At 35.9% G+C, this 24098-nt stretch overlaps 1 protein-coding gene across 2 annotated transcripts; it reads left to right on the forward strand.

Annotated features, from left to right (window-relative positions):
• Window positions 1-4615: 4615 nt before the first annotated feature.
• On the forward strand, window positions 4616-23151 carry LOC110456735 (lysocardiolipin acyltransferase 1-like). 2 transcript variants are annotated; one of them, XM_021507657.1, is made up of 5 exons: window positions 4616-4858; window positions 10113-10311; window positions 13091-13203; window positions 18910-19060; window positions 21510-23151. In XM_021507657.1, exons 1-5 carry the CDS (start codon window positions 4697-4699, stop codon window positions 21974-21976), a joined length of 1092 nt encoding a protein of 363 aa, XP_021363332.1. In that variant the 5' UTR covers window positions 4616-4696; the 3' UTR covers window positions 21977-23151. The 2 variants fall into 2 exon arrangements, with proteins under 2 accessions (XP_021363332.1, XP_021363331.1); XM_021507656.1 differs by lacking the exons at window positions 4616-4858; window positions 10113-10311 and adding an exon at window positions 10929-11073.
• Window positions 23152-24098: the final 947 nt, after the last annotated feature.

Consider the following 24098-nt stretch of genomic DNA (forward strand, 5'->3'; position numbering starts at 1 on the left):
GTTCTCGTCATTTATTGATTTTGAATCGGATGGTCTTAATACTTGTCATGAAAAAGTTTACTTAAAGAAGGCTGATCTTGGATCTCGTCATTGGTGTGTTTACTTGATGTGTATGACCTTGAGTCTCGCCATTGGTGTGTTTTCATGGCGGAGTGACCTTGAGTCTCGTCACTGGTATTTCTACTTGATGGGGTGACCTTGAGTCTCGCCATTGGTATGTTGACTTGATTGGAATGACATTGAGTCTCGCCATTGGTGTGTTTACATGACGGGATGACCGTGACTATTTGCGTTGTGAGAAATGCTCATGGACCTTGCCATTGGAATATATAATTGATGGGTATGGCATTGAGTCTCGCCATTGGTGTGTTTTCATGGCGGGGTGACCGTGACTATTTGCGTTGTGAGAAATGCTAATGGACCTTGTCATTGGAATATATAATTGATGGGTATGACCTTGAGTCTCGCCATTGGTGTGTTTTCATGGCGGGGTGACCTTGAGTCTCGTCACTGGTATTTCTACTTGATGGGGGTGACCTTGAGTCTCGCCATTGGTATGTTGACTTGATTGGAATGACCTTGAGTGTTTACATGACGGGATGACCATGACTATTTACGTTGTGAGACATGCTCACGAACCTCATCATTGGAGCATAGAATTGATGGGGATGACCTTGAGTCTTGACATTATCATGCGTACTTGATGAGAGATGAGTTTGGCCCTAGTCATGTTTGTAATAAAGGATGACATTGGCACTTGCATGCGTATGTTTTTTTATCTTAACATTTGTCATTAGCATATGTTCTTGGGGATAACATTGACACTTGTCATTGGTGTGCTTACTTAACGACCGGTGACCTTGACAATTAGCCTATAGTTTCCTTTGTGTTTGCACGCTTACATTTGAGGTTTCCCTAATATTACTAGCATATCGAGGGTGGTCGGTTGGCTCAGTGGATAACGCATTCGCCTATCACTAAGGCATTCGGGGTTCGATCCCCCGATCGGACGTGAAAAGGTATGGGTTCACCTACCCGAACACGTGGGTTTTCTCCAGGTACTCCGGTTTAAAATGTCCTCCCATATTACGACCCCAGCGCGTAAACATCTGAGCCAGGAAAAAATATTAACATAAGTTGTATGCTAGCCAGTTTGTATAGGGCTTTAATGCTGTTTCTGAAAATACCCATTCACACCATGTCAGTGTTAGTGACATGCTACGGACGTTGGCTGTTGTCTTCACTCCCTTCTCTACAACGGTGGTATATATATATATATATGGGTCAAAGAAGTAATATAGACGGTAGATCCATATACGATAGATGCCATAGATCATTGCCCTACATGGGATGAGACGAGACGACGTACGAGAGAACGGTTTTGGATCACCAATCTACAAACCCGCTACCCCCGAGGTATTAACGAACGATAGTCGGTTGCCATCCGCTCGTTTTCCTTCCAGGGGGCATTTGACCGCTGACAATCTGAATATCAGAACGCTCTGCTCTATAGCGAAAGTGCACTAAGACGACTCGCCCAATGAAACACAACGACGACCCGCCAATGATAACCAAAATCGGAAAGAATCCCTCTAGAAAAAAACTCTTTAACTACTTAATATAAGTAGAGGACCTATTCTTGCGCAAGATACACTCTCACATTAAGTGAGTCAACGAGAGATAATTTAAGCACCAGAAAGAAGGGACGAGATATCAAAAACGTGGAACATGTGCACGTGGGAATCTGGCCCGGTAAATGTGAAAAATCTCAATTATCTACGTACTGCCCTCATTAGTCGCCTCTCAATACTGCAGTGGATTTAACAGTCACAGTTGCAGGAGGAATAAGTAGATGAAATGGCTAAGATACTGTATAAATCTACAAAATTAATCTGACAACGGCTGTTGGTCACACACACAGACATGCAGCAGCAGGCAGGCGAGATAGCAGACCAACTGTGCAGTAATGCACCATTAGGTCAAATGCCCCCGGAAGGAAACGAGCGGATGGCAACCGCCTATCGTTCGTTAATACCTCGAGGGTAGCGGGTTTGTAGATTGGTGATCCAAAACCGTTCTCTCGTACGTCGTCTCGTTTCATCTCATGTAGGGCAATGATCTATGGCAACCACCTGCATGTCTTTCCAACTGTGGCTAGGCATATTAAAATGCCTTGCCACAGGGAAGTCTGGTTTGTTCTGCTTGACGGAGCAGGTTGTTGATTCTGATATTAAGCTGGGAGCAGGTCTTGCCCACGTACTGTAAATTGCATTTTTTTGCAGGTAATAAGGTACACCACATTGACTGATGTGCATGTCAGTGTTTGTAGTATGTGATACACTTTGCCGTTGACTGTACATTGAAATGTATCTGTGGAGCGCGTGTATGGACACAGTTTGCACACCTTCTTGTAACAGGTATTGAAAGAGCCTTTCGCCGCAGCAGGGTTAGGTGTAGGTAGCTTGCTGCTTACCACAAGATCTGTAATGTTTTTAGGTCTACGATATGCCAGTATAGGAGACTCTGGAAAGATCTGAAGATTCGATGATGCGCCAGTGCTCTTTCAAGATAGATGGAAGTGATGGCATGTCTGGGTGGAAAATGACTACACAAGGTACCCTTTGTGTTTGGGGTCTGACTTTGTATACAAGCAGACTTGCCCTGTCCAGTACCCTCACTTTGTCTATTTCCCGATCTATCAAAGTAGGTTTGTATCCTTGCCAAGAAGATGTCCTTTAACTCTGAACATCTACGTTCGAAGATGATGTCCTCCGAAATAATACGCCTGATGCGCAGAGCTTGGGAGTAGGTATAGGGTATGCTTCTCGTGGTGTGCGAGAGGTGACAACTGTATGGGTGGAGATACTGGTGTGTGTCAGTAGGTTTACAGTGGAGGTCCGTACTAACCTTACCACCAATCAGAGTGGAACTGGTGGTCAAAAATGAATTGCTCTCCGTGGAGATATCCGCTGTGAATTTGATGGTGGCGTGGAACGCGTTAGCGTTCTCAATAAACTGTCCCGACCCGATGTCCATTTGATTTCAACGTTATCGATAAATCTCAACCAGCTAAATGGCTTAATTGGAGCAGATGTTAAAAGTTGGGCTTCAAGATGTCCCATAAAATCATTGGCATTTGAGGGGACCATCTTAGTACCCATGGCTGTACCGCTAACTTGTATGTGGTTATCCTTATTGAATGTTAAGTTGTTAAGTGTGAGGACAAGTCTCAGTAAATCCACCAGGCTATCAGTCGATGGGTGTTTGGTACTGCGCCGTTCCCATGCCTCGCGACAGGCAGCAATGCCGCCGTTATGCGGTATGTTAGTGTAGAAGGAAACGACGTCCATCGTAACTAACAAGGTACCTTCTGGTAAGTTCTTGTCAGGTGTTTTGTTTAGATAGTCTGTAATGTCTTTTAAAAAGGATGGTAAATGTTCCACGAATGGTCGGAGGTGGAAGTCAACAAACTGGGAATTTTTCTCCGTCGGGTGGTTGATCGAGTTAATGATGGGTCTACCAGGGTTCCCATGTTTGTGAATTTTAGGAAGAAGATAAAACTTTCCTGCTTGAGGGTTTTCGGGGCGCAGGAATTTCGCGGTATCGTTGTCAATATCATCTTTCTCTAAAATTCTGTTGATGGTATTATAAACCTGCTGCCGCGTGTACGTGCGTCAGGTCACTATCGACCTTACGATAAAATGTCTCGTTGGAAAGTTGCCGATGAGCCTCTTGGATGTAGTCGTCCCTGTTCATTATAACAAATGCACAGCCTTTGTCCGATGGCTTGTGGACAATGTCCGAATAATCTTTCAGTGATTTGAGTGCCTGGCGTTCCCGAGGTGACAGATTGTCCTTGGTTGTCTGCGTGTTGTTTAAGAGGGCGGCTACTTCCTCCTTCACTGCACTGATGAACGCTACATATATATATATATATACATGTATATGGAACCTTAGTTATAAGATACAGTGGACATCTTGGAATGCGGGTGTCATTATATCGCTCACATTTTGCGATCTTCCCCAAAAAACTAAAAAGCCTGATTTTTTAAAATATAAAATGGGTAGGTTATTTGATGATGGGTTTACTATATCTTTTGTGATAATTTAACATTGCTGTAGCTTTAGAATATATTTAACACTTGAAAATTAAATTAATCTGATTTTCTAATGTAATAAATAGATGTGACACCATTTTCGGAAACTCATGAGATTAAACTGTCCTATTCTAATTACGTCATTAAATCAAATATTCTAAGCAGCCAAGAAAATCCAATTATAAAAGCTATATAACAATGCTAATAAGGTTTAAACTACATATATTTTCGACGTTTTGGCTAAGTAAAATAACGAAATATTGGAGCACATGCTGTTGATAAACTACTTTCCCTAAGGAGGAGAACACATTTCATTTGTTTACTATCAAGGATAAATAAAAGAGATGTGATCAAAACCAACGAATTGATTAAACACATAAGTTTCAATACATATACTGTAGTTGGTATTTTCTAATCCCCTTTAAATGTCGCCCGGACTAGAAATTTAGAGTAATTACAAATTGTCAGTAATTTATCAGGATATCACACTACTCCCAAATTTAATGGGAGATAACAGAAGTAAACTTCCGGTACATGGTTCATAAACATCATGATCATATTTCTCATTTTTTTAGGTTCAGCATAACCACGATAAGAGGATGAACTTTAAAGGGTTTCTTTTCATTGTATTACTGGGGTACAGCAGTACCCTAGGAGCCATATTTTTCATCGGGCCCCTGATTCCCCTGGTGTATTTCCAGCCCGCTCTGGGCAGGCGATTACTGGACCAGATGATATGGTTGTGGCAGGTTTATGCCGTGGTAAGGAGGCTACATATATATACAGTCAAGTACTTTAATTATACTTACGCTCATGTTCTTATGTGATTATTATATAACTGACTTCCAAGCAATTTTATGTGTTTTTGAATAAACCTTTTTCTGGTGGATCGATGTGACCGATCATTAGCTAGACTAATTCCTGTAGGAACTCTATCTAAATCAGAGATTTATAACGATAGAGTTTCTATCGTTATAAATCTCTGATTTAGATAGAGCTCCTACAGGAATTATAGCTAGACCATTCAGGTTTATAAATGGTCACTAAGGTGATCTTATTCTACAGAGTTTCCTTTACTAGCCTCTTCTTCTTTAATAATATTTATTCAGGTAAAATATAGGCATATTTACAATACATAAACATCACAGAGTAGAGTCAGCTGATCTCTGAAGGTGTCTACAGTAGCACTGTCTACAATGGGGACAGGGAGGGCATTCCATTGGACTACGGCGCGTGGAAAGAAGGACCATTTAAGGTTGTTGTTTGTTGCGGATATATGTCTGAAGTTTTGATCATTTGATTTTCTGGTTCTACCGTCAATAGGAAAGAGGATATCAGGTGTAGGAACAGCAATGAGACAGTGGACAATTTTATAGAATACTACAAGTCGTGTTTTTAGACGACGTTCAGCTAGGAGTGGCCAATGGAGATTTTCTAACATCCCTGACACACTGCTTGTGTTATGAAAGTTATTGCATACATATCTAGCTGCATGTCGCTGAACCATTTCAATTTTGTTTGTATTTCGTTGTGTATGGGGGTCCCATACGCAAGTACCATACTGAAGATTGGGTCGCACAAGTGACTGGTAAGCCTTGGCCTTGACCAAACATAATTTTTTACATCATTTTACGTCGATGCAAAACGACACCACATATTATGGTGTAATGTACATGTGTAAAAAAAAGTACTAACCAAGATAATCAAAATCTGCTCCCAATCTATTCACGATGCTACTATTAAGGCCAATAAGTTAAATTTGTACATTTGAATGCAGATTATCTAGGAATTATTCAGTGTGTTATACTAATAAACAGGTTAAAATGTCTTTTTATAGACAAGCAGCTGGTAGTGGCAAGATGGAAAATCATTAACTAGTTCAAACTTAATTGGCACAAACTTTGCAAGGGTGGTTTAATTTAACCATGCAATGTTTGTTGATAAGTCTAAAGGAAACAAGAAGGGGGCATTAACCATGTAGTAAAGGAGATTGTTCTAACTGTTTACAACTCGATCACTTAACCAGTGAGCCCTATCGGTAATGCTTTTTATACATTTGGGTTTGCTAAGCCTTTGTCAATTCCCCTAGTTTTTACCCAGCTGGCCTGTCTCAATTCTAATTTATATACAATTTTTTTCATTTCAAACTTACTACCTCAAACATTCCAAGGTGGGGAGCCCTAGGCCTAACACTTTTAATCTTTCTGGGAAGCTCAAGTCTTTTAGACCAGGAAGAAGTTTAGACGTTCTTCTCTGGACATTTCCAATAGCTATCTGGTCCTTTATTAGCATGACGTGCCCAGACCACACTTGATGCAGTATCCCCCAGGGGAGTGTTCTCGCACCGATATTATTTTTGATATTCATAAACGATATGCCAGAAGAAGTCCAATCCTTACTATTAATATTTGCTGATGATACCTAGTTAATAAAAGGTATATATGTTCCGCCAATGCCACTCAAGAGCTTCAAAATGATGTGAACAACATCTGTAAATGGACAGAGATCTTGAAGATGCAATTGAAAAAAAAACCAAATGCAAACATATGCAGCAATGAGTTCATTACTAAAGTTGCCTCCAAGAAAGTTCTGGGCGTCACATGTATAGTAAACAATAAATTAAGTTCGGCCAACATGTGTGTAACTGTGTCTCCAAAGCCAACAGTATAACAGTACTGATAAACAAATCATTCACCTTCATCGAGATGTCCCTAAGTCTGTATAAATCTCTCATTAGGCCACATTTGGAATATGCTTCATGTATATGGAATCCACTGTTAACAAAAGACCAAATAAGGATTGAAAATGTCCAGAGATCAGAAGAGCCAGGTGCACCAAAATAGTTATAGGATTAACCAATATGTCACATAGAGATCGTCTTAAATCCCTGGGATTAACCAGTCTTCAGTCCCGGAGGATTAACCAGTCTTCAGTCCCGGAGGAAACAAGCAGATGTTATACAACTATATAGAATAATTGATAATATTGATATTGTGGACAAGGACAAATTATTCACAATGTCCCTTATTACAACTACCAGAGGCCATACTAAAAAGCTCTTGAAATCAAGGTCAAGGTTAAATGTAACAAAGAACAGATTTAACAGTAGAGTATTGGATACATGGAACAGTTTTAACAGTAGGGTATTGGATACATGGAACAGTTTGAACAGTAGAGTATTGGATACATGGAACAGATTTAACAGTAGAGTGTTGGATACATGGAACAGTTTTAACAGAAGAGTATAGGATACATGGAACAGTTTTAACAGTAGGGTATTGGATACATGGAACAGTTTTAACAGTAGGGTATTGGATACATGGAACAGTTTGAACAGTAGAGTATTGGATACATGGGACAGTTTTAACAGTAGAGTATTGGATTCATGGAACAGTTTTAACAGTAGACTATTGGATACATGGAACAGTTTTAACAGAAGAGTATAGGATACATGGAACAGTTTTAACAGAAGAGTATAGGATACATGGAACAGTTTTAACAGTAGAGTATTGGATACATGGAACAGATTTAACAGTAGAGTATTGGATACATGGAACAGTTTACTGGAACACATGATATCTACATCTAGTGTTAATTCATTATAGTCACACCTTAACAACCACTGGCACCATGATATGAACTGTCAAGTTTTTACCTACTTACTATACTAGTGTTGCCGGATTGTTCAACTGATTTATACAAGGATATGTCTTTAGAAGCCTAATGGGCTTAAAATGGTGTTAAATTGACATAATTGGTGTTTCTAAGAGGGGTCTTTTTAAAGATGTTTTATAAATTGTTATAAAGGCCCCTTCCCCTAGATAATTATGACTGTTATTCTCCCAAAGTCAATGCAAAAATCACTTTATTTTCCCAAAGTCATGCTTTTTGTTGGAAATATTTTCTCAAATTCATAAGGCACATATCCTTGTGGAAAGAAAGTAGAAAAAACACTGTGTTATGCAGTTTTATTGTACACACACATTAATTGTATTCCAATGACCTTATCACAGAAATAAAGTTACTTTCTGCTAAATGTAATACCTAACTTATAACCATGTTATAGTTTACCTTTGTACATATCTTCCTATATTGAAAGGCTTTGCATTGTTTTTCATGCAACAGTGTACAATACTATTGAACCAATCTCTTATATAACTTTCGTCAAATATTTAACCACCTTATGGCACTGTCAATATATAATCCTACCAAGTTCAGGTGACATTCATATCAGCTATGAGTGCCATGGCCCACATATGTTGATGTCATCATTATAAGGAGGTCTTAATTGTTATGTTAGATACCACAATCCTCCCATGAAGATAAAATCAAACAAGTATACATGATACATACACTTCCTGGAAGAAAAGGCTGTGTTTCGATAAAAAAAACCTTTTAAAAACATTTAAAATTCTTTAAAATATATTAATTTTATAGAACTGCTTTTAAGCATTCAGTAGGCATTCATAGCCAACAGGAATGCCCACTGAAAGCAGTTCAATGCTTACTTGTACAAGTAAATAAGCATTACTTCAACTTAGAAAATGTTGTAATATTTGTTTATGTTTGTTTGATTTTGTAAGAGTTTTTTATTTCTTATGTTCAGTTTTATGATCCCTTTTTATTAATGATTCTAAAAGATAGAATTTCATCACTTAGAAGTCATGTACCAGCTAGCTAGCTGGTATGTATGGGGCAAGACCAATATGAAAAGGCACAACCTATTTTAGCTGTACTTAAATCAGACTTGGAATATATATATATATACACATGTACCCCAAACTGGATCATCTGATCTACACAAAATGTGTACATAAAGGTAGATATATATACACATGTACCCCAAACTGGATGATCTGATCTACACAGAATGTGTACATAAAGGTAGATATCAATAATCAAGTGATTGACAGATATGAACAGTGCAATTGGTTACAAAAATGTATTGTCAGTTTCATACTTTTTATGCCTGTAAATTTGGTAAGTAAGTATTTGTTAGAGAACACCCTCATTCTATGGCCAATATTCTTTTGCACGTTCTGTAAAGGTATGAGTTCCTTACCTCTGGTGACAATCTTACCGATGTAAAAACGTAACACTCATTTTATTGTTTAAAAATCAGTATCGGTGCAGATTTGTTATTATTTTATACAAATGTATTAACACAATGCATGTAGTTTTAACTTATTTCATTCTTGTAAATTGCATTAAGCCATAATCTAAAATCTCTGAGGTATGAAACACTAAATTCAAGGTCACAGCTAGAGGGGCCAAGGCACAAATAATAGAATATGTAATGTACATTGTATAGAAAGGTGATACAGCTTAGAGATCCCCTTTACCACTGCAAACAACTGTAACAACACATGGGAAACTGACTTTTTGGGCATGATTATAGCTTAGATAAATCACTTCTGAAAAGAAAACCATCCCTTGCAGGACTTTAATAAAAATAGTGAAGATAACATAAACAGAATATAATTAACAACAATGTTATGAGACATGAGCAGTGTAAAATTTCAGAGGGGTCAGACCAATATTCAAACCCTGGACTCCAGATTGTTATACTATGGCTTTAACAGACTGATCAGTCTGCTGTGAGCCATCGATCTTGTCAACTGAAGCATCTTTGCTAAAATTTGCTGCAGTTATAGCCAAAAACAAAATTAAAGGGAGGCAATTATATATGAAAAACCCAGAGATCCTTGAAATTAGTGATTATTGCTACTTTTTGTGTATTTTTAAAATACAGCTATTAAACAAGATAAAACTTTCAAGGTAACAAATATTTTAATATTCAGTAAAATCACACGCATAATTACAAGTCTTCACCCGGTAACAAATATTTTAATGTTCAGTAAAATCACACGCATAATTACAAGGTTTCACCCGGTAAATTGTCTTTATACAATAAATAAATGAATTACATTTTAAACGAATGGGCCCTGAGTAGTACATTTAATAGTTAAACGTTTTTATGAAATTGCATAGAAGGTTGCATTGGTGTCATTTCAGGCTGTAGTTGAAAAGGTCTGTGGCGTGAAGATTGTTATCACAGGAAAACCAATGCCAGAACAAGAAAGTGGACTCATTCTGATGAATCACCGAACACGATTTGATTGGCTGTTCATGATGTCTTATCAACTACGTTGTGGCTCCCTTAGACATTTTAAAATCAGTCTCAAGAAAAGTCTAAAGAATGTTCCAGGCCCAGGTAAATATTTCGCAGGTCCTCATGACTTAGTGGACATATGACTGTATTATACATGTAGATGGAGCTAGATATAGGTTGTATATACATGAAGTTGGAGCTATATATAGGTTGAATAGATACATGTAGATGGAGCTATGTATAGGTTGTATATACATGAAGTTGGAGCTATATATAGGTTGAATAGATACATGTAGATGGAGCTATTTATAGGTTGTATATTTGTAGATGGAGCTATATATATGTTGTATATACATGTAGTTTGTGCTATATATAGGTTGTGTATACATGATGACAAAAGAAATGTTCATTGCCACTAATGTTCATTAATATAGGTATAAAAAAGTTTTGTGGATTGTTTGTGAGCCCCAAAATTTACAGCTCATGGCTTTCTTTGACAGTTACAGTGTTCTCATTATGTTTCGAAATTGGTGGTTGTCTTGAAAAGAACAGTCAGTTATATGCTCACATGCTATACTGTTGACCTAGATACATGTAGAGTAGTACATTTAATAGTTGAACGTTTTTATGAAATTGCATAGAAGGTTGCATTGGTGTCATTTCAGGCTGTAGTTGAAAAGGTCTGTGGCGTGAGGATTGTTATCACAGGACAACCCATGCCAGAACAAGAAAGTGGACTCATTCTGATGAATCACCGAACACGATTTGATTGGCTGTTCATGATGTCTTATCAACTACGTTGTGGCTCCCTGAGACATTTTAAAATCAGTCTCAAGAAAAGTCTAAAGAATGTTCCAGGCCCAGGTAAATATTTCGCAGGTCCTCATGACTTAGTGGACATATGACTGTATTATACATGTAGATGGAGCTAGATATAGGTTGTATATACATGTACATGGAGCTATATATAGGTTGAATAGATACATGTAGATGGAGCTAGATATAGGTTGTATATACATGTTTATGGAGCTATATATAGGTTGAATAGATACATGTAGATGGAGCTAGATATAGGTTGTATATACATGAAGTTGGAGCTATATATAGGTTGTTTATATATGGTGATGGATCTATATATACTTGTATATTCATCTAGATGGTGCGATATATAGGGTGTATATACATGTAGATGGGGCTATATATAGGTTGTATATAAATGTCGATGGAGCTATATATAGGTGTATATACATGTAGATGGGGCTATATATAGGTTGTATATCCATGTAGATGGAGCTATATAAAGGTTGTGTGTACATGGAGTTGGAGCTATATATAGTTTGTATATGCATGTAGTTGGAGCTATATATGGGTTGTATATACATGTAGATGGAGCTAGATATAGGTTGTATATACATGTAGCTGGAGCTATATACAGGTTGTATATACATGTCGTTGGAGCTATATATAGGTTGAATAGATACATGTAGATGGAGCTAGATATAGGTTGTATATACATGTTTATGGAGCTATATATAGGTTGTATATCCATGTAGATGGAGCTATATAAAGGTTGTGTGTACATGGAGTTGGAGCTATATATAGTTTGTATATGCATGTAGTTGGAGCTATATATGGGTTGTATATACATGTAGTGGGAGCTATATATAGGTTGTTTATATATGGTGATGGATCTATATATACTTGTATATTCATCTAGATGGTGCGATATATAGGGTGTATATACATGTAGATGGGGCTATATATAGGTTGTATATTTGTAGATGGAGCTATATATATGTTGTATATACATGTAGATGGGGCTATATATAGGTTGTATATTTGTAGATGGAGCTATATATAGGTGTATATACATGTAGATGGAGCTATAGATAGGTTGTATATACATGTTTATGGAGCTATATATAGGTTGAATAGATACATGTAGATGGAGCTAGATATAGGTTGTATATACATGAAGTTGGAGCTATATATAGGTTGAATAGATACATGTAGATGGAGCTAGATATAGGTTGTATATACATGAAGTTGGAGCTATATATAGGTTGAATAGATACATGTAGATGGAGCTAGATATAGGTTGTATATACATGAAGTTGGAGCTATATATAGGTTGTAAATACATGTAGATGGAGCTAGATATAGGTTGTATATACATGAAGTTGGAGCTATATATAGGTTGTATGTACATGTAGATGGAGCTATAGATAGGTTGTATATACATGTTTATGGAGCTATATATAGGTTGTTTATATATGGTGATGGATCTATATATACTTGTATATTCATCTAGATGGTGCGATATATAGGGTGTATATACATGTAGATGGAGCTATAGATAGGTTGTATATACATGTAGAGGGAGCAATATACAGGTTGTATATACATGTCGTTGGAGCTATATATAGGTTGTAAATACATGTAGATGGAGCTATAGATAGGTTGTATATACATGTTTATGGAGCTATATATAGGTTGTGTATACATGTAGATGGAGCTAGATATAGGTTGTATATACATGTAGTTTGAGCTATATATAGGTTGTGTATACATGTTGACAAAAGAAATGTTCATTGCCACTAATGTTCATTAATATATGTATAAAAAAGTTTTGTGGATTGTTTGTGAGCCTCAAAATTTACAGCTCATGGTTTTCTTTGACAGTTACAGTGTTCTCATTATGTTTCGAAATTGGTGGTTGTCTTGAAAAGAACAGCCAGTTATATGCTCACATGCTATACTGTTGACCTAGATACATGTACATATTGATCATTCTGAAAACAATAGTTGGTTCCGAGTTGATGAACTTGTAGCAGGCTACTTTTGTTGGCAACTGGCATGATCTGTGTATGTTTTATTTCAGGTTGGGCAATGCAGAGTGCAGGCTATATATTCCTACACAGAAAATGGGAAATAGATCAGAAAATCATGACTAGATGTATATCCTACTTCAACAAGGTCAAACACAAACCACAGGTAGGACTGATGATTGATTTAAACACAATCTTATAAAGACTAGTGTCATATAAAGTATACCATGTTTATAGTGCTGTTGGTGTATAAATGTTAGCTCCAGCACCATGTGTGTTCCATGTTTCCACCTTTATTACCAATGTCCCCTAGCTATATTAAATACTGGTTGACAGTACTGATGATCAATCACTATCTGTTAGTCGATGAACAAAGTTTGACAGAATCCACATGGCTCATTATACAAGACCAATTTTTTTCAGAAGGAGACAAGATTTCATATGGCATAACGTTGAGAGAATGAGACTCCCCAGATTCAATTCTGATAATGGCTCAAAAATGAACAAAAACTTGTTGATTAGTCTTAAATAAATTAATAGCTAAGTGTCTGCCATGCTGTCCATGCTCCTTTGGAATTCACTAATATGCTACAATGTACAAGAGAAGACACTGTACTATTCACATACTTAGAGTAGAGTTAATCTGAATTGCACCAGAATTTGTATCAAAGAGGTATTATGGCTCCACCCCACTGGAGTGATTTCAGAGATTTTTATTATCACTCAGGCACACTATTGTGCGCAACAAGAGGTCATCATAAAGTCCAATATAACAATGATATGGTTGACCGTAAAGCACCCATCTTACTATGCTAGCGTACAATAATATATTGGAAACTATTACACTTCTCATACAATGATAAACACACTATTACACTGTTCATACGTACTATCATACCTTATTATAATAGAACACACTGCTCATACAATGACACTCATCATACACTGTGATATACATTATTACACTCATTTTACAATACTATTACGATTGTATAATAAATAGCATTACATTCACCCATACCGTGCGTTCACACAGTGGTATTGCAGGCACTGTTGCATCCATCTTACAGTACAATCCTACAATAATATTATTACAGTATTACACATATATTACTCGCACTCCATGAAACATGTATTATAGATAGTATACCACACCATACAGTGCAATCATACCATGGCATAATAGTGACTATAATACTCATCATACCATATAATATTACAAAGGTATAATAGACAGTGTTACAATCCCATCATACAATACTGTAATAGACAGACAAACCATGATAAGCAAGCTGTAACCACACTCATTATACAATACAATTATGTTAGGTTTAACAAAATGATCAGTAATATCTAAATGTATACAAAAGTTTACAGTTTGATGTGTGAAATTCACATATTATTTTTTAATTGTCTTTCTAGTGATTGTATGAACNTGATACTCGCTTCCAACTCCAGTAAAACAAAGTGGACAGATTCTGTCTTCACGTTGTGTTCTAGTCCATCGCCCAGTCTCTACAATATATTGGCAGAGATATATTACTGGTTCTGAACTTACAGATAGTTATTCTATCTTTTTGTTTGAGCATAGTTAAGTATTTCAAACTGAAATTGATGTTTAAATATTGCATATGTTTGACCCCGGGAAGAATTTTCAATATCAGTATACCATTGTTGTATAAATTGGTCATAGAGAATAGTTTTAAAACTAACCCTAAGGTAATTTTTATTCATAGTGCAAGTTTTTTGTTGTAACCATACGTAACTTAGTCCCGTGCAATTGAATAGATTCTTGATATATGAAATCCATTTAAATTCAGCATAGGCTTGTACAGTATACATTATACTAGACAATTTATTTTCTTCTGTAATTAGTTTATACCAAAACATTATCATTCTAGATTTGATTTCAATATTCAGAGGGTACCTACCCGTTTCACCATATACCATTATATTTGCTGGGGAGCTACTTTTGTTTAAAATTCTTTTACAAAACTGTACATGTAATTTCTCAATCATATTGGTATTTTCAAACCCCCAAATTTCTGAGGAGTACAAAAGGATTGAGGATATCAATACATCAAACAATTTTAATTGTAAGTCAATTGGTAAAATAATATTTCTTATTTCTTTTATATAATGCATACATTGCTTTTTGAGCCTGTTCAACAAGTTTTTTTCTTGCTTTACATAAACTGCCATTATAATGAAACAGCAGTCCTAGAAACGAGTAACTGTCATGTGTCTTCACCAAAAAGAGTAAAACAAATATTTTGTCCATTACTTTTTCTTTTTTCAAAGATAACAACTTTAGCTTTATTGAGATTAACTTTAAGTTTCCAAATAGTACAGTAAGTTTCAAATTCACGGAAAGCATTCTGTAGACCTTTAGCTGTTTCTGACATAACAACTGTGTCATCTGCATATAGCAGAATAAATAATTTAACAAATATACCCATGCATTCTTGAAATAAATTATCAATACAATGGAGTTGGTCAACATTACTTTGCATGAAGAATTCTTCTAAATCATTTAAATATATGGAGAACAAAAATGGGGAGAGATTTTCACCTTGTTTTACCCCGACGTGACATGTGAAAAAATCAGTCATACCATTGCTAGTTTTTACGCAAGATTTAGTGTTTGCATACAGATTAATTATAACATTGACTATCTTTCCTGTGATATTATTCTTTAATAATTTCTTCCATAAACCTCCCCTCCAAACAGTATCAAACGCTTTTCTGAAGTCAATGAATGAACAGAATAGCTTTTTACTTTTTGAAAAGTATATAGATATTAAAGCATGAAGGATAAATATATTTTCAGTTGTAGAGTATCCTTTCCTAAAACAAGCTTCAACATTGGAAATTAGATCAATTTCTCCTGAAAGTCTGTTTAATCTAGAGTTCAAAATAGCAGTAAATACTTTGCCAAGACATGAGACTAATGTAATAGCTCGATAGTTATCGAGATTTTTAGGGTCACCCTTCTTTTTGTATATAGGTTTTATTACTCCAATTGTTCAATATAACATTAAAAAGTTTAACATATATAGGTAGTTGTATAGACTGTGTATTTTTTATATGCTCATTTCATATATTATCGATACCCGGCGCTTTATTATTACGAAGGTTAACTATAGCCTGTCTATCACATCACTATTTTAGTATACAATCAAACATATTTTCATTCATATGTGGAATAATAAACTCATCCTCATCCTCATCTCCATCAGAGCTATTTAATTTCTTGAAGTATTCATATAACTCGTCCAAAGATATATCAATATCACTGTTATCATTTTTAGATTTATTGAATGAATTTAAAATATTCCAAAAATCTTTAGGATTTTATTTAGACGTGATTCGTATTTGATTTTCAATGTTATGTCTATGTGTTATAGCTCTATTAAAGGACCTTTTTATAGTCTCTAGAGGTTTTGTTAACTTGGTTACTACTGGTTCTATGATATTCATATTTATGTTTTGCATCAAAAATGGCACGCTGTGACAGTCAGCTGTAAACCATGGCTTATCATTAGCAACTTTATGTGTATCTAGTGTTCTATACTTTTGTTTTAATCCGAAAGTATAGGTAGCTGAAATTCGGAACAACTCAGAAATATAATTAACTACATCATTTACTTCAGACTGACTGACAGAAGTTTTGTCAGACAAAACATTAAGTGCATCATTTATACGATTTAATTCATCGACAGAACAACTTTGTACATAATGTATAAATTCATTTTTCTTATCATTCTTCCATGTTATATATCGACCTTGACCTTTACCTTGACCTGATAAGACTCCAGAAAGGTATGCTGAGGAACAGCAGTGCATTGATCACTTATGTTTACCTCCCCATCTATTGCTGAAGATCACCTATGTTTACCTCCCCAGCTATTGCTAAGGACAGCAGTATCACTTATGTTTACCTCCCCATCTATTGCTAAGGACAGCAGGGCATTGATCACTTATGTTTACCTCCCCAGCTATTGCTAAAAATCACCTATGTTTACCTCCACAGCTATTGCTAAGGACAGCAGTGCATTGATCACTTGTTTACCTCCCCATCTATTGCTAAGAACAGCAGTACATTGATCACTTATGTTTACCTCCCCAGCTATTGCTGAAGATCACCTATGTTTACCTCCCCAGCTATTGCTAAGGACAGCAGTGCATTGATCACTTATGTTTACCTCCTCATCTATTGCTAAGGACAGCAGTACATTGATCACTTATGCTAAGGACAGCAGTGCATTGATCACTTATGTTTACATTCCCATCTATTGCTAAGGACAGCAGTACATTGATCACTTATGTTTTCCTCCCCATCTATTGCTAAGGACAGCAGTGCATTAATCACTTATGTTTAGCTCCCCATCTATTGCTAAGGACAGCAGTGCATTGATTACTTATGTTTACCTACATTGATCACTTATGCTAAGGACAGCAGTGCATTGATCACTTATGTTTACCTCACCATCTATTGCTAAGGACAGCAGTGCATTGATCCCTTATGTTTACCTCCCCAGCTATTGCTAAAAATCACCTATGTTTACCTCCCCAGCTATTGCTAAGGACAGCAGTATCACTTATGTTTACCTCCCCATCTATTGCTAAGAACAGCAGTGCATTGATCACTTGTTTACCTCCCCATCTATTGCTAAGAACAGCAGTGCATTGATCACTTGTTTACCTCCCCATCTATTGCTAAGGACAGCAGTACATTGATCACTTATGTTTACCTTCCCATCTATTGCTAAGGACAGCAGTACATTGATCACTTATGTTTACCTTCCCATCTATTGCTAAGGACAGCAGTACATTGATCACTTATGCTAAGGACAGCAGTGCATTGATCACTTATGTTTTCCTCCCCAGCTATTGCTAAAAATCACCTATGTTTACCTCCACAGCTATTGCTAAGGACAGCAGTGCATTGATCACTTATGTTTTCCTCCCCAGCTATTGCTAAAAATCACCTATGTTTACCTCCCCAGCTATTGCTAAGGACAGCAGTGCATTGACCACTTATGTTTACCTCCCCCATCTATTGCTAAGGACAGCAGTGCATTGATTACTTATGTTTACCTACATTGATCACTTATGCTAAGGACAGCAGTGCATTGATCACTTATGTTTCCCTCCCCATCTATTGCTAAGGACAGCAGTGCATTAATCACTTATGTTTACCTCCCCATCTATTGCTAAGAACAGCAGTACATTGATCACTTATGTTTACCTCCCCAGCTATTGCTGAAGATCACCTATGTTTACCTCCCCAGCTATTGCTAAGGACAGCAGTGCATTGACCACTTATGTTTACCTCCCCCATCTATTGCTAAGGACAGCAGTGCATTGACCACTTATGTTTACCTCCCCCATCTATTGCTAAGGACAGCAGTGCATTGATTACTTATGTTTACCTCCCCATCTATTGCTAAGGACAGCTGATAAGACTCCAGAAAGGTATGCTGAGGAACAGCAGTGCATTGATCACTTATGTTTACCTCCTCATCTATTGCTAAGGACAGCAGTACATTGATCACTTATGCTAAGGACAGCAGTGCATTGATCACTTATGTTTCCCTCCCCAGCTATTGCTAAAAATCACCTATGTTTACCTCCCCAGCTATTGCTAAGGACAGCAGTGCATTGATCACTTATGTTTACCTCCCCAGCTATTGCTAAAAATCACCTATGTTTACCTCCCCAGCTATTGCTAAGGACAGCAGTGCATTGATCACTTATGTTTACCTCCCCATCTATTGCTAAGGACAGCAGTGCATTGATCACTTATGTTTACCTCCCCATCTATTGCTAAGGACAGCAGTGCATTGATCACTTATGTTTACCTCCCCAGGTATTGCTGTTCCCCGAGGGTACTGACTTAACTCCTAACACCATGAAGAGGAGTGACAAGTATGCGAAGGACAATGACCTGGAGAAGTACGACTACGTCCTCCACCCACGTACCGCTGGCTTTGTCTTCCTTATGGAGAAAATGAGGGAATGTAAGTTCTTCTCCTGGCTAATATAATTATGTTTATACAGCAGGGATATGCAGATATATAGCTTCATGGTGATATAGTTATATAGCTATATGGTGATATAGTTATATGGTGATATAGTTATATAGCTATATAGTAATATAATTATAAGCTATATGGTGATATAGTTATATATCTATATGGGGATATAGTTATATAGCTATATGGTGATATAGTTAAATAGCTATATGGTGATATAGTTATATAGCTTTATGGTGATATAGTTGTATAGCTATATGATGATATGGTTATATAGCTATATGGTGATATAGTCATATAACAACATGGTGATATAGTCATATAGCTATATGGTGATATAGTTATATAGCTATATGGTGATATAGTTAAATAGCTATATGGTGATATAGTCATATAACTACATGGTGATATAGTTAAATAGCTATGTGGTGATATAGTTATATAACTATATGGTTATATAGTTCTGTAAGGATAAGAATTGTATAGCTTTCCGGTAATATAGTAATACAATGTATACCTATATAGTGATATAGTTATACAGCTATATGGGGATATAGTTATATAGCTATATGATGATATGGTTATATAGCTATATGGTGATATAGTCATATAACAACATGGTGATATAGTCATATAACTACATGGTGATATAGTTAAATAGCTATATGGTGATATAGTTATATAGCTATATGGTTATATAGTTCTGTAAGGATAAGAGTTTTATAGCTTTCCGGTAATATAGTAATACAATGTATACCTATATAGTGATATAGTTATACAGCTATATGGGGATATAGTTATATAGCTATATGATGATATGGTTATATAGCTATATGGTGATATAGTCATATAACTACATGGTGATATAGTCATATAACTATATGGTGATATAGTTATACAGCTATATGGGGATATAGTTATATAGCTATATGATGATATGGTTATATAGCTATATGGTGATATAGTTATATAGCTATATGGGGATATAGTTATATAGCTATATGATGATATGGTTATATAGCTATATGGTGATATAGTTATATAGCTATATGGTGATATAGTTATATAGCTATATTGGAGTATAGTTATATATCTATATGGGGATATAGTTATATAGCTATATCATCGGGTGATATAGTTATATAGCTTCATGATGATATAGTTATATAACAATATGGTGATATAGTTATATAGCTACATGGTGATATAGTTATATAGCTACATGGTGATATAGTTAAATAGCTATATGGTGATATAGTTATATATCTATATGAGGATATAGTTATATAGCTATATGGTGATATAGTTATATAGCAATATGGTGATATAGTTATATAGCTATATGATGATATAGTTATATAGCTACATGGTGATATAGTTATATAGCTTCATGGTGATATAACCACATGGTGATATAGTTATATAACAATATGGTGATATAGTTATATAACCACATGGTAATATAGCTACTTGGTGATATAGTTATATAGCTATATGGTGATATAGTTATATAGCTATATGGTGATATAGTTATATAGCTATATGGTTATATTAGATATATATATATATATTTATATAGCTATTTGGTGATATAGTTATATAGCTATATGGTGATATAGTTATATAGCTATATAGCTATGTGGTGATATAGTTATATAGCTATATGATGATATAGTTATATAGCTACATGGTGATATAGTTATATAGCTTCATGGTGATATAACCACATGGTGATATAGTTATATAACAATATGGTGATATAGTTATATAACCACATGGTAATATAGCTACATGGTGATATAGTTATATAGCTATATGGTGATATAGTTATATAGCTATATGGTGATATAGTTATATAGCTATATAGTTATATAGCTACATAGCTATATAGTTATATATAGATAAAAGGATATATACATGTACATGTATAGTTATGTAGCTGTATAGTGATATATTTTTACATGGAGAGTGATCTAGTTATTCATACATTGTTATATGTGATAAATTTATTGTTACGAGTATTTTATACATTGAAAAACATATTTCTGACAAAGATATTGACACATAGTTGATGAGTTAAAGAAATAGCCTAGAATTGACTTTGATTCTGTAACCCTGGCCACATTTTTTTTTTTTACATAATATAAATTGTTGAAGTAAACAAATCTCATGTAAACTCCTCCAACATGTGACTGATGCTGCGGCCACAGAATCTGGTCACATCCCAGGTTATGGTATTGCAGTATTTATTCTAATGGAAAAGCAGTGTTATTTATTACAGTGGACACCAAGCACAGTGTTATTTATTACAGCGGAGATTGTAAATATGTCAATCCACAAGTCTACTTTACTTTTATTTTTAGGATTTTTTTACCAACTAAACATGTATATAAGTAATTATAACTTGTACAGTAGCGCCCTGAATTCATTGTAGATAACCTGTTGGATTCTGTACTAGATGTGGCGGTCGCCTACCCTAAATTCATCCCGCAGAATGAAAAAGATATCCTCCAGGGTAAGTTTCCCTCCGAGGTCCACTTCAATGTTAAGCTCTACAGTGATGTGGACGTGCCTCTCGACAAGGATGGTATGGACAAGTGGTGCCGTGACCGCTGGCAACAGAAGGAAGAGCAACTGAAGAAGTTTTACCTTGGTGACCGACGGTTCTCAGAGCCTCTTGTTGATCCTGCTAGGCAGCGAAGGGAAGACTATGTACAGCACCTGTTCACTTTCTCACTTATATTCTGGAATATTTTCCAAGTAGCAGCCACCATATTTTTACTATATGCCCCAGTAGTGAGGTGGTACACACTCCTGTGTGGCTTAGGTTTTGTTTTAGTTAGTAAGTATGGTGGCATGGGCAAATTCCTAGCCAGTACTGTCACTCAGGTGGAACCGTAGAATCCCCTTTGTCCCTTTATACTTTGTAGGTGCCTAAGGTGACTTCATCCTTTGTACTGTATAGAGTCTTATGATCACTTTGCCTCCGTGTACAGCTGGATGGAGTTCGTTCTTGTATTATTATGTTGTGTACTGGTTAAACACCCAGTACCACTTTGTTCCCACGTCTTAGCTAAGAATCTTGAATTATTTTATCCTTTTGTACATGGTCCTTCACCTAGGACCATTTTGTTTGTGTACCTGATGGAGCCCTAGCTTCTCACATTTTTTGTATTCATGCAGGTTTTAATCTGTGACGACAGGTTTAACTTTGAAATAAATGTACTTGGTAACATGTAAGGGGAGATCACTCTGGTACATGTACAATTTATGGAAAATGAAAATGATTCAATAACAAAGATCACTTCTTTTCCAAATTTAGTATTTTAAATATTATCTGGTTTTTTTTTGCATGTATGTATTTTTAAGGACTGTAAAAACCTTATGAACCTACTGAATACAAGTTTAATATGTCCTTAAAGATAAATCCTGTTATAGATAATGGAAGGTTTACATAAAACTCGTGCTTATAAATCATTGCTAGGACTTAAATCAGAAATACTCATGGTTCTTTGTACTGTGAAACACTGGTTGATAACTTAATGCTCTTTGAAATGCCGTCTTGATTAACATGCATGCATGTTTATCAGTCTTCATCCTTATTTTATGATGCAGTGTATTTCATTGAATGGTCAGCCTTTCCTGTCTTAATGATGACCAGCATCTTTGTCACTACCATGGTTCCGATTACTCATCTGTTTGATTACTGCCTGTCCTGTCTAAGCCAAGAACACATTACGTTAACTGTTAAAAATCATAATATCACCTTAACATCAACTTTTGTTATGTAACATGTAATATTACCCACCCATTGTGACATCACAAGGAAGACTATGATGTCAAAGGAAAAACCTTGGTCCTTTGATTTCTTCAGTCTAACTGTAATATAATGTGTAATCGTGTATGCATGTGTACATGATAAAAAAATCTCCAACTTGTTCCCATTTCATCGGATTTTTAGCTCAAGTGACCTATTGCTATCCGCCTTCGTCCGTCGTAGTGCGTTTACATTTGACATTTTCAACTTAAGCTGAAATACTGTCAAAGGGATTTCATTGATACTTCATGGGAATGTTACTGACTACTCCCTGACCAAGTGTTGATTTTTTTCGGGTCGATCAGAAATTTAAAATGGCCACGACAGCCGCCATTTTGAAAAACTATTTCAAACTCAAAGTAAAGTTTTACTGGGCTGATTTAACTGAAACCTTTTGGGAATGAACGATTCATGGCCCTAACAAAGTGTTATTTTTCGGGTTGATCAAAAAATCCAAAATGGCACCATTTTGAAGAAAAACACTATTTAAACTTTTTAAATGCATGTTCTAATGGGCGAATTTAACTGCAACTTGGTAGGAATGATTGACTTATGGTCCTCACTAAGTGACCCGAAAAAATAACATGTCCACCACGGCCACCATTTTGGAAAACTATTTCAAACTTAAGATAAAGTTCTATTGAGCTGATTTAACTGGATAGTTGTATGAATGATCAACTTATGGCCTCCATGGCTGCCATTTTGAAAAGACTATTGACAAGGTCAAGGTTACCGTTACTATTCATAGAAAATTGTTAAACAGTGAGATACATTTTCTGTGGCAAAGGGCATTCATGTGTTACATACTGTACCGTGTAATATGTAAGTAACCAAGCACCCGATATAAACCTCCCTGTAACGTTATCTGATATAAACCTCCCTGTAACGTTATCTGATATAAACCTCCCTGTAACGTTATCTGATATAAACCTCCCTGTAACGTTATCTGATATAAACCTCCCTGTAACGTTATCTGATATAAACCTCCCTGTAACGTTATCTGATATAAACCTCCCTGTAACGTTATCTGATATAAACCTCCCTGTAACGTTATCTGATATAAACCTCCCTGTAACGTTATCTGATATAAACCTCCCTGTAACGTTATCTGATATAAACCTCCCTGTAACGTTATCGGATATAAACCTCCCTGTAACGTTATCGGATATAAACCTTCCTGAAACGTTATCTTATATAAACCTCCCT

This window comes from Mizuhopecten yessoensis, unplaced genomic scaffold (assembly GCF_002113885.1).
Source record: "Mizuhopecten yessoensis strain PY_sf001 unplaced genomic scaffold, ASM211388v2 scaffold8839.2, whole genome shotgun sequence".
NCBI lineage: Eukaryota > Metazoa > Mollusca > Bivalvia > Pectinida > Pectinidae > Mizuhopecten > Mizuhopecten yessoensis.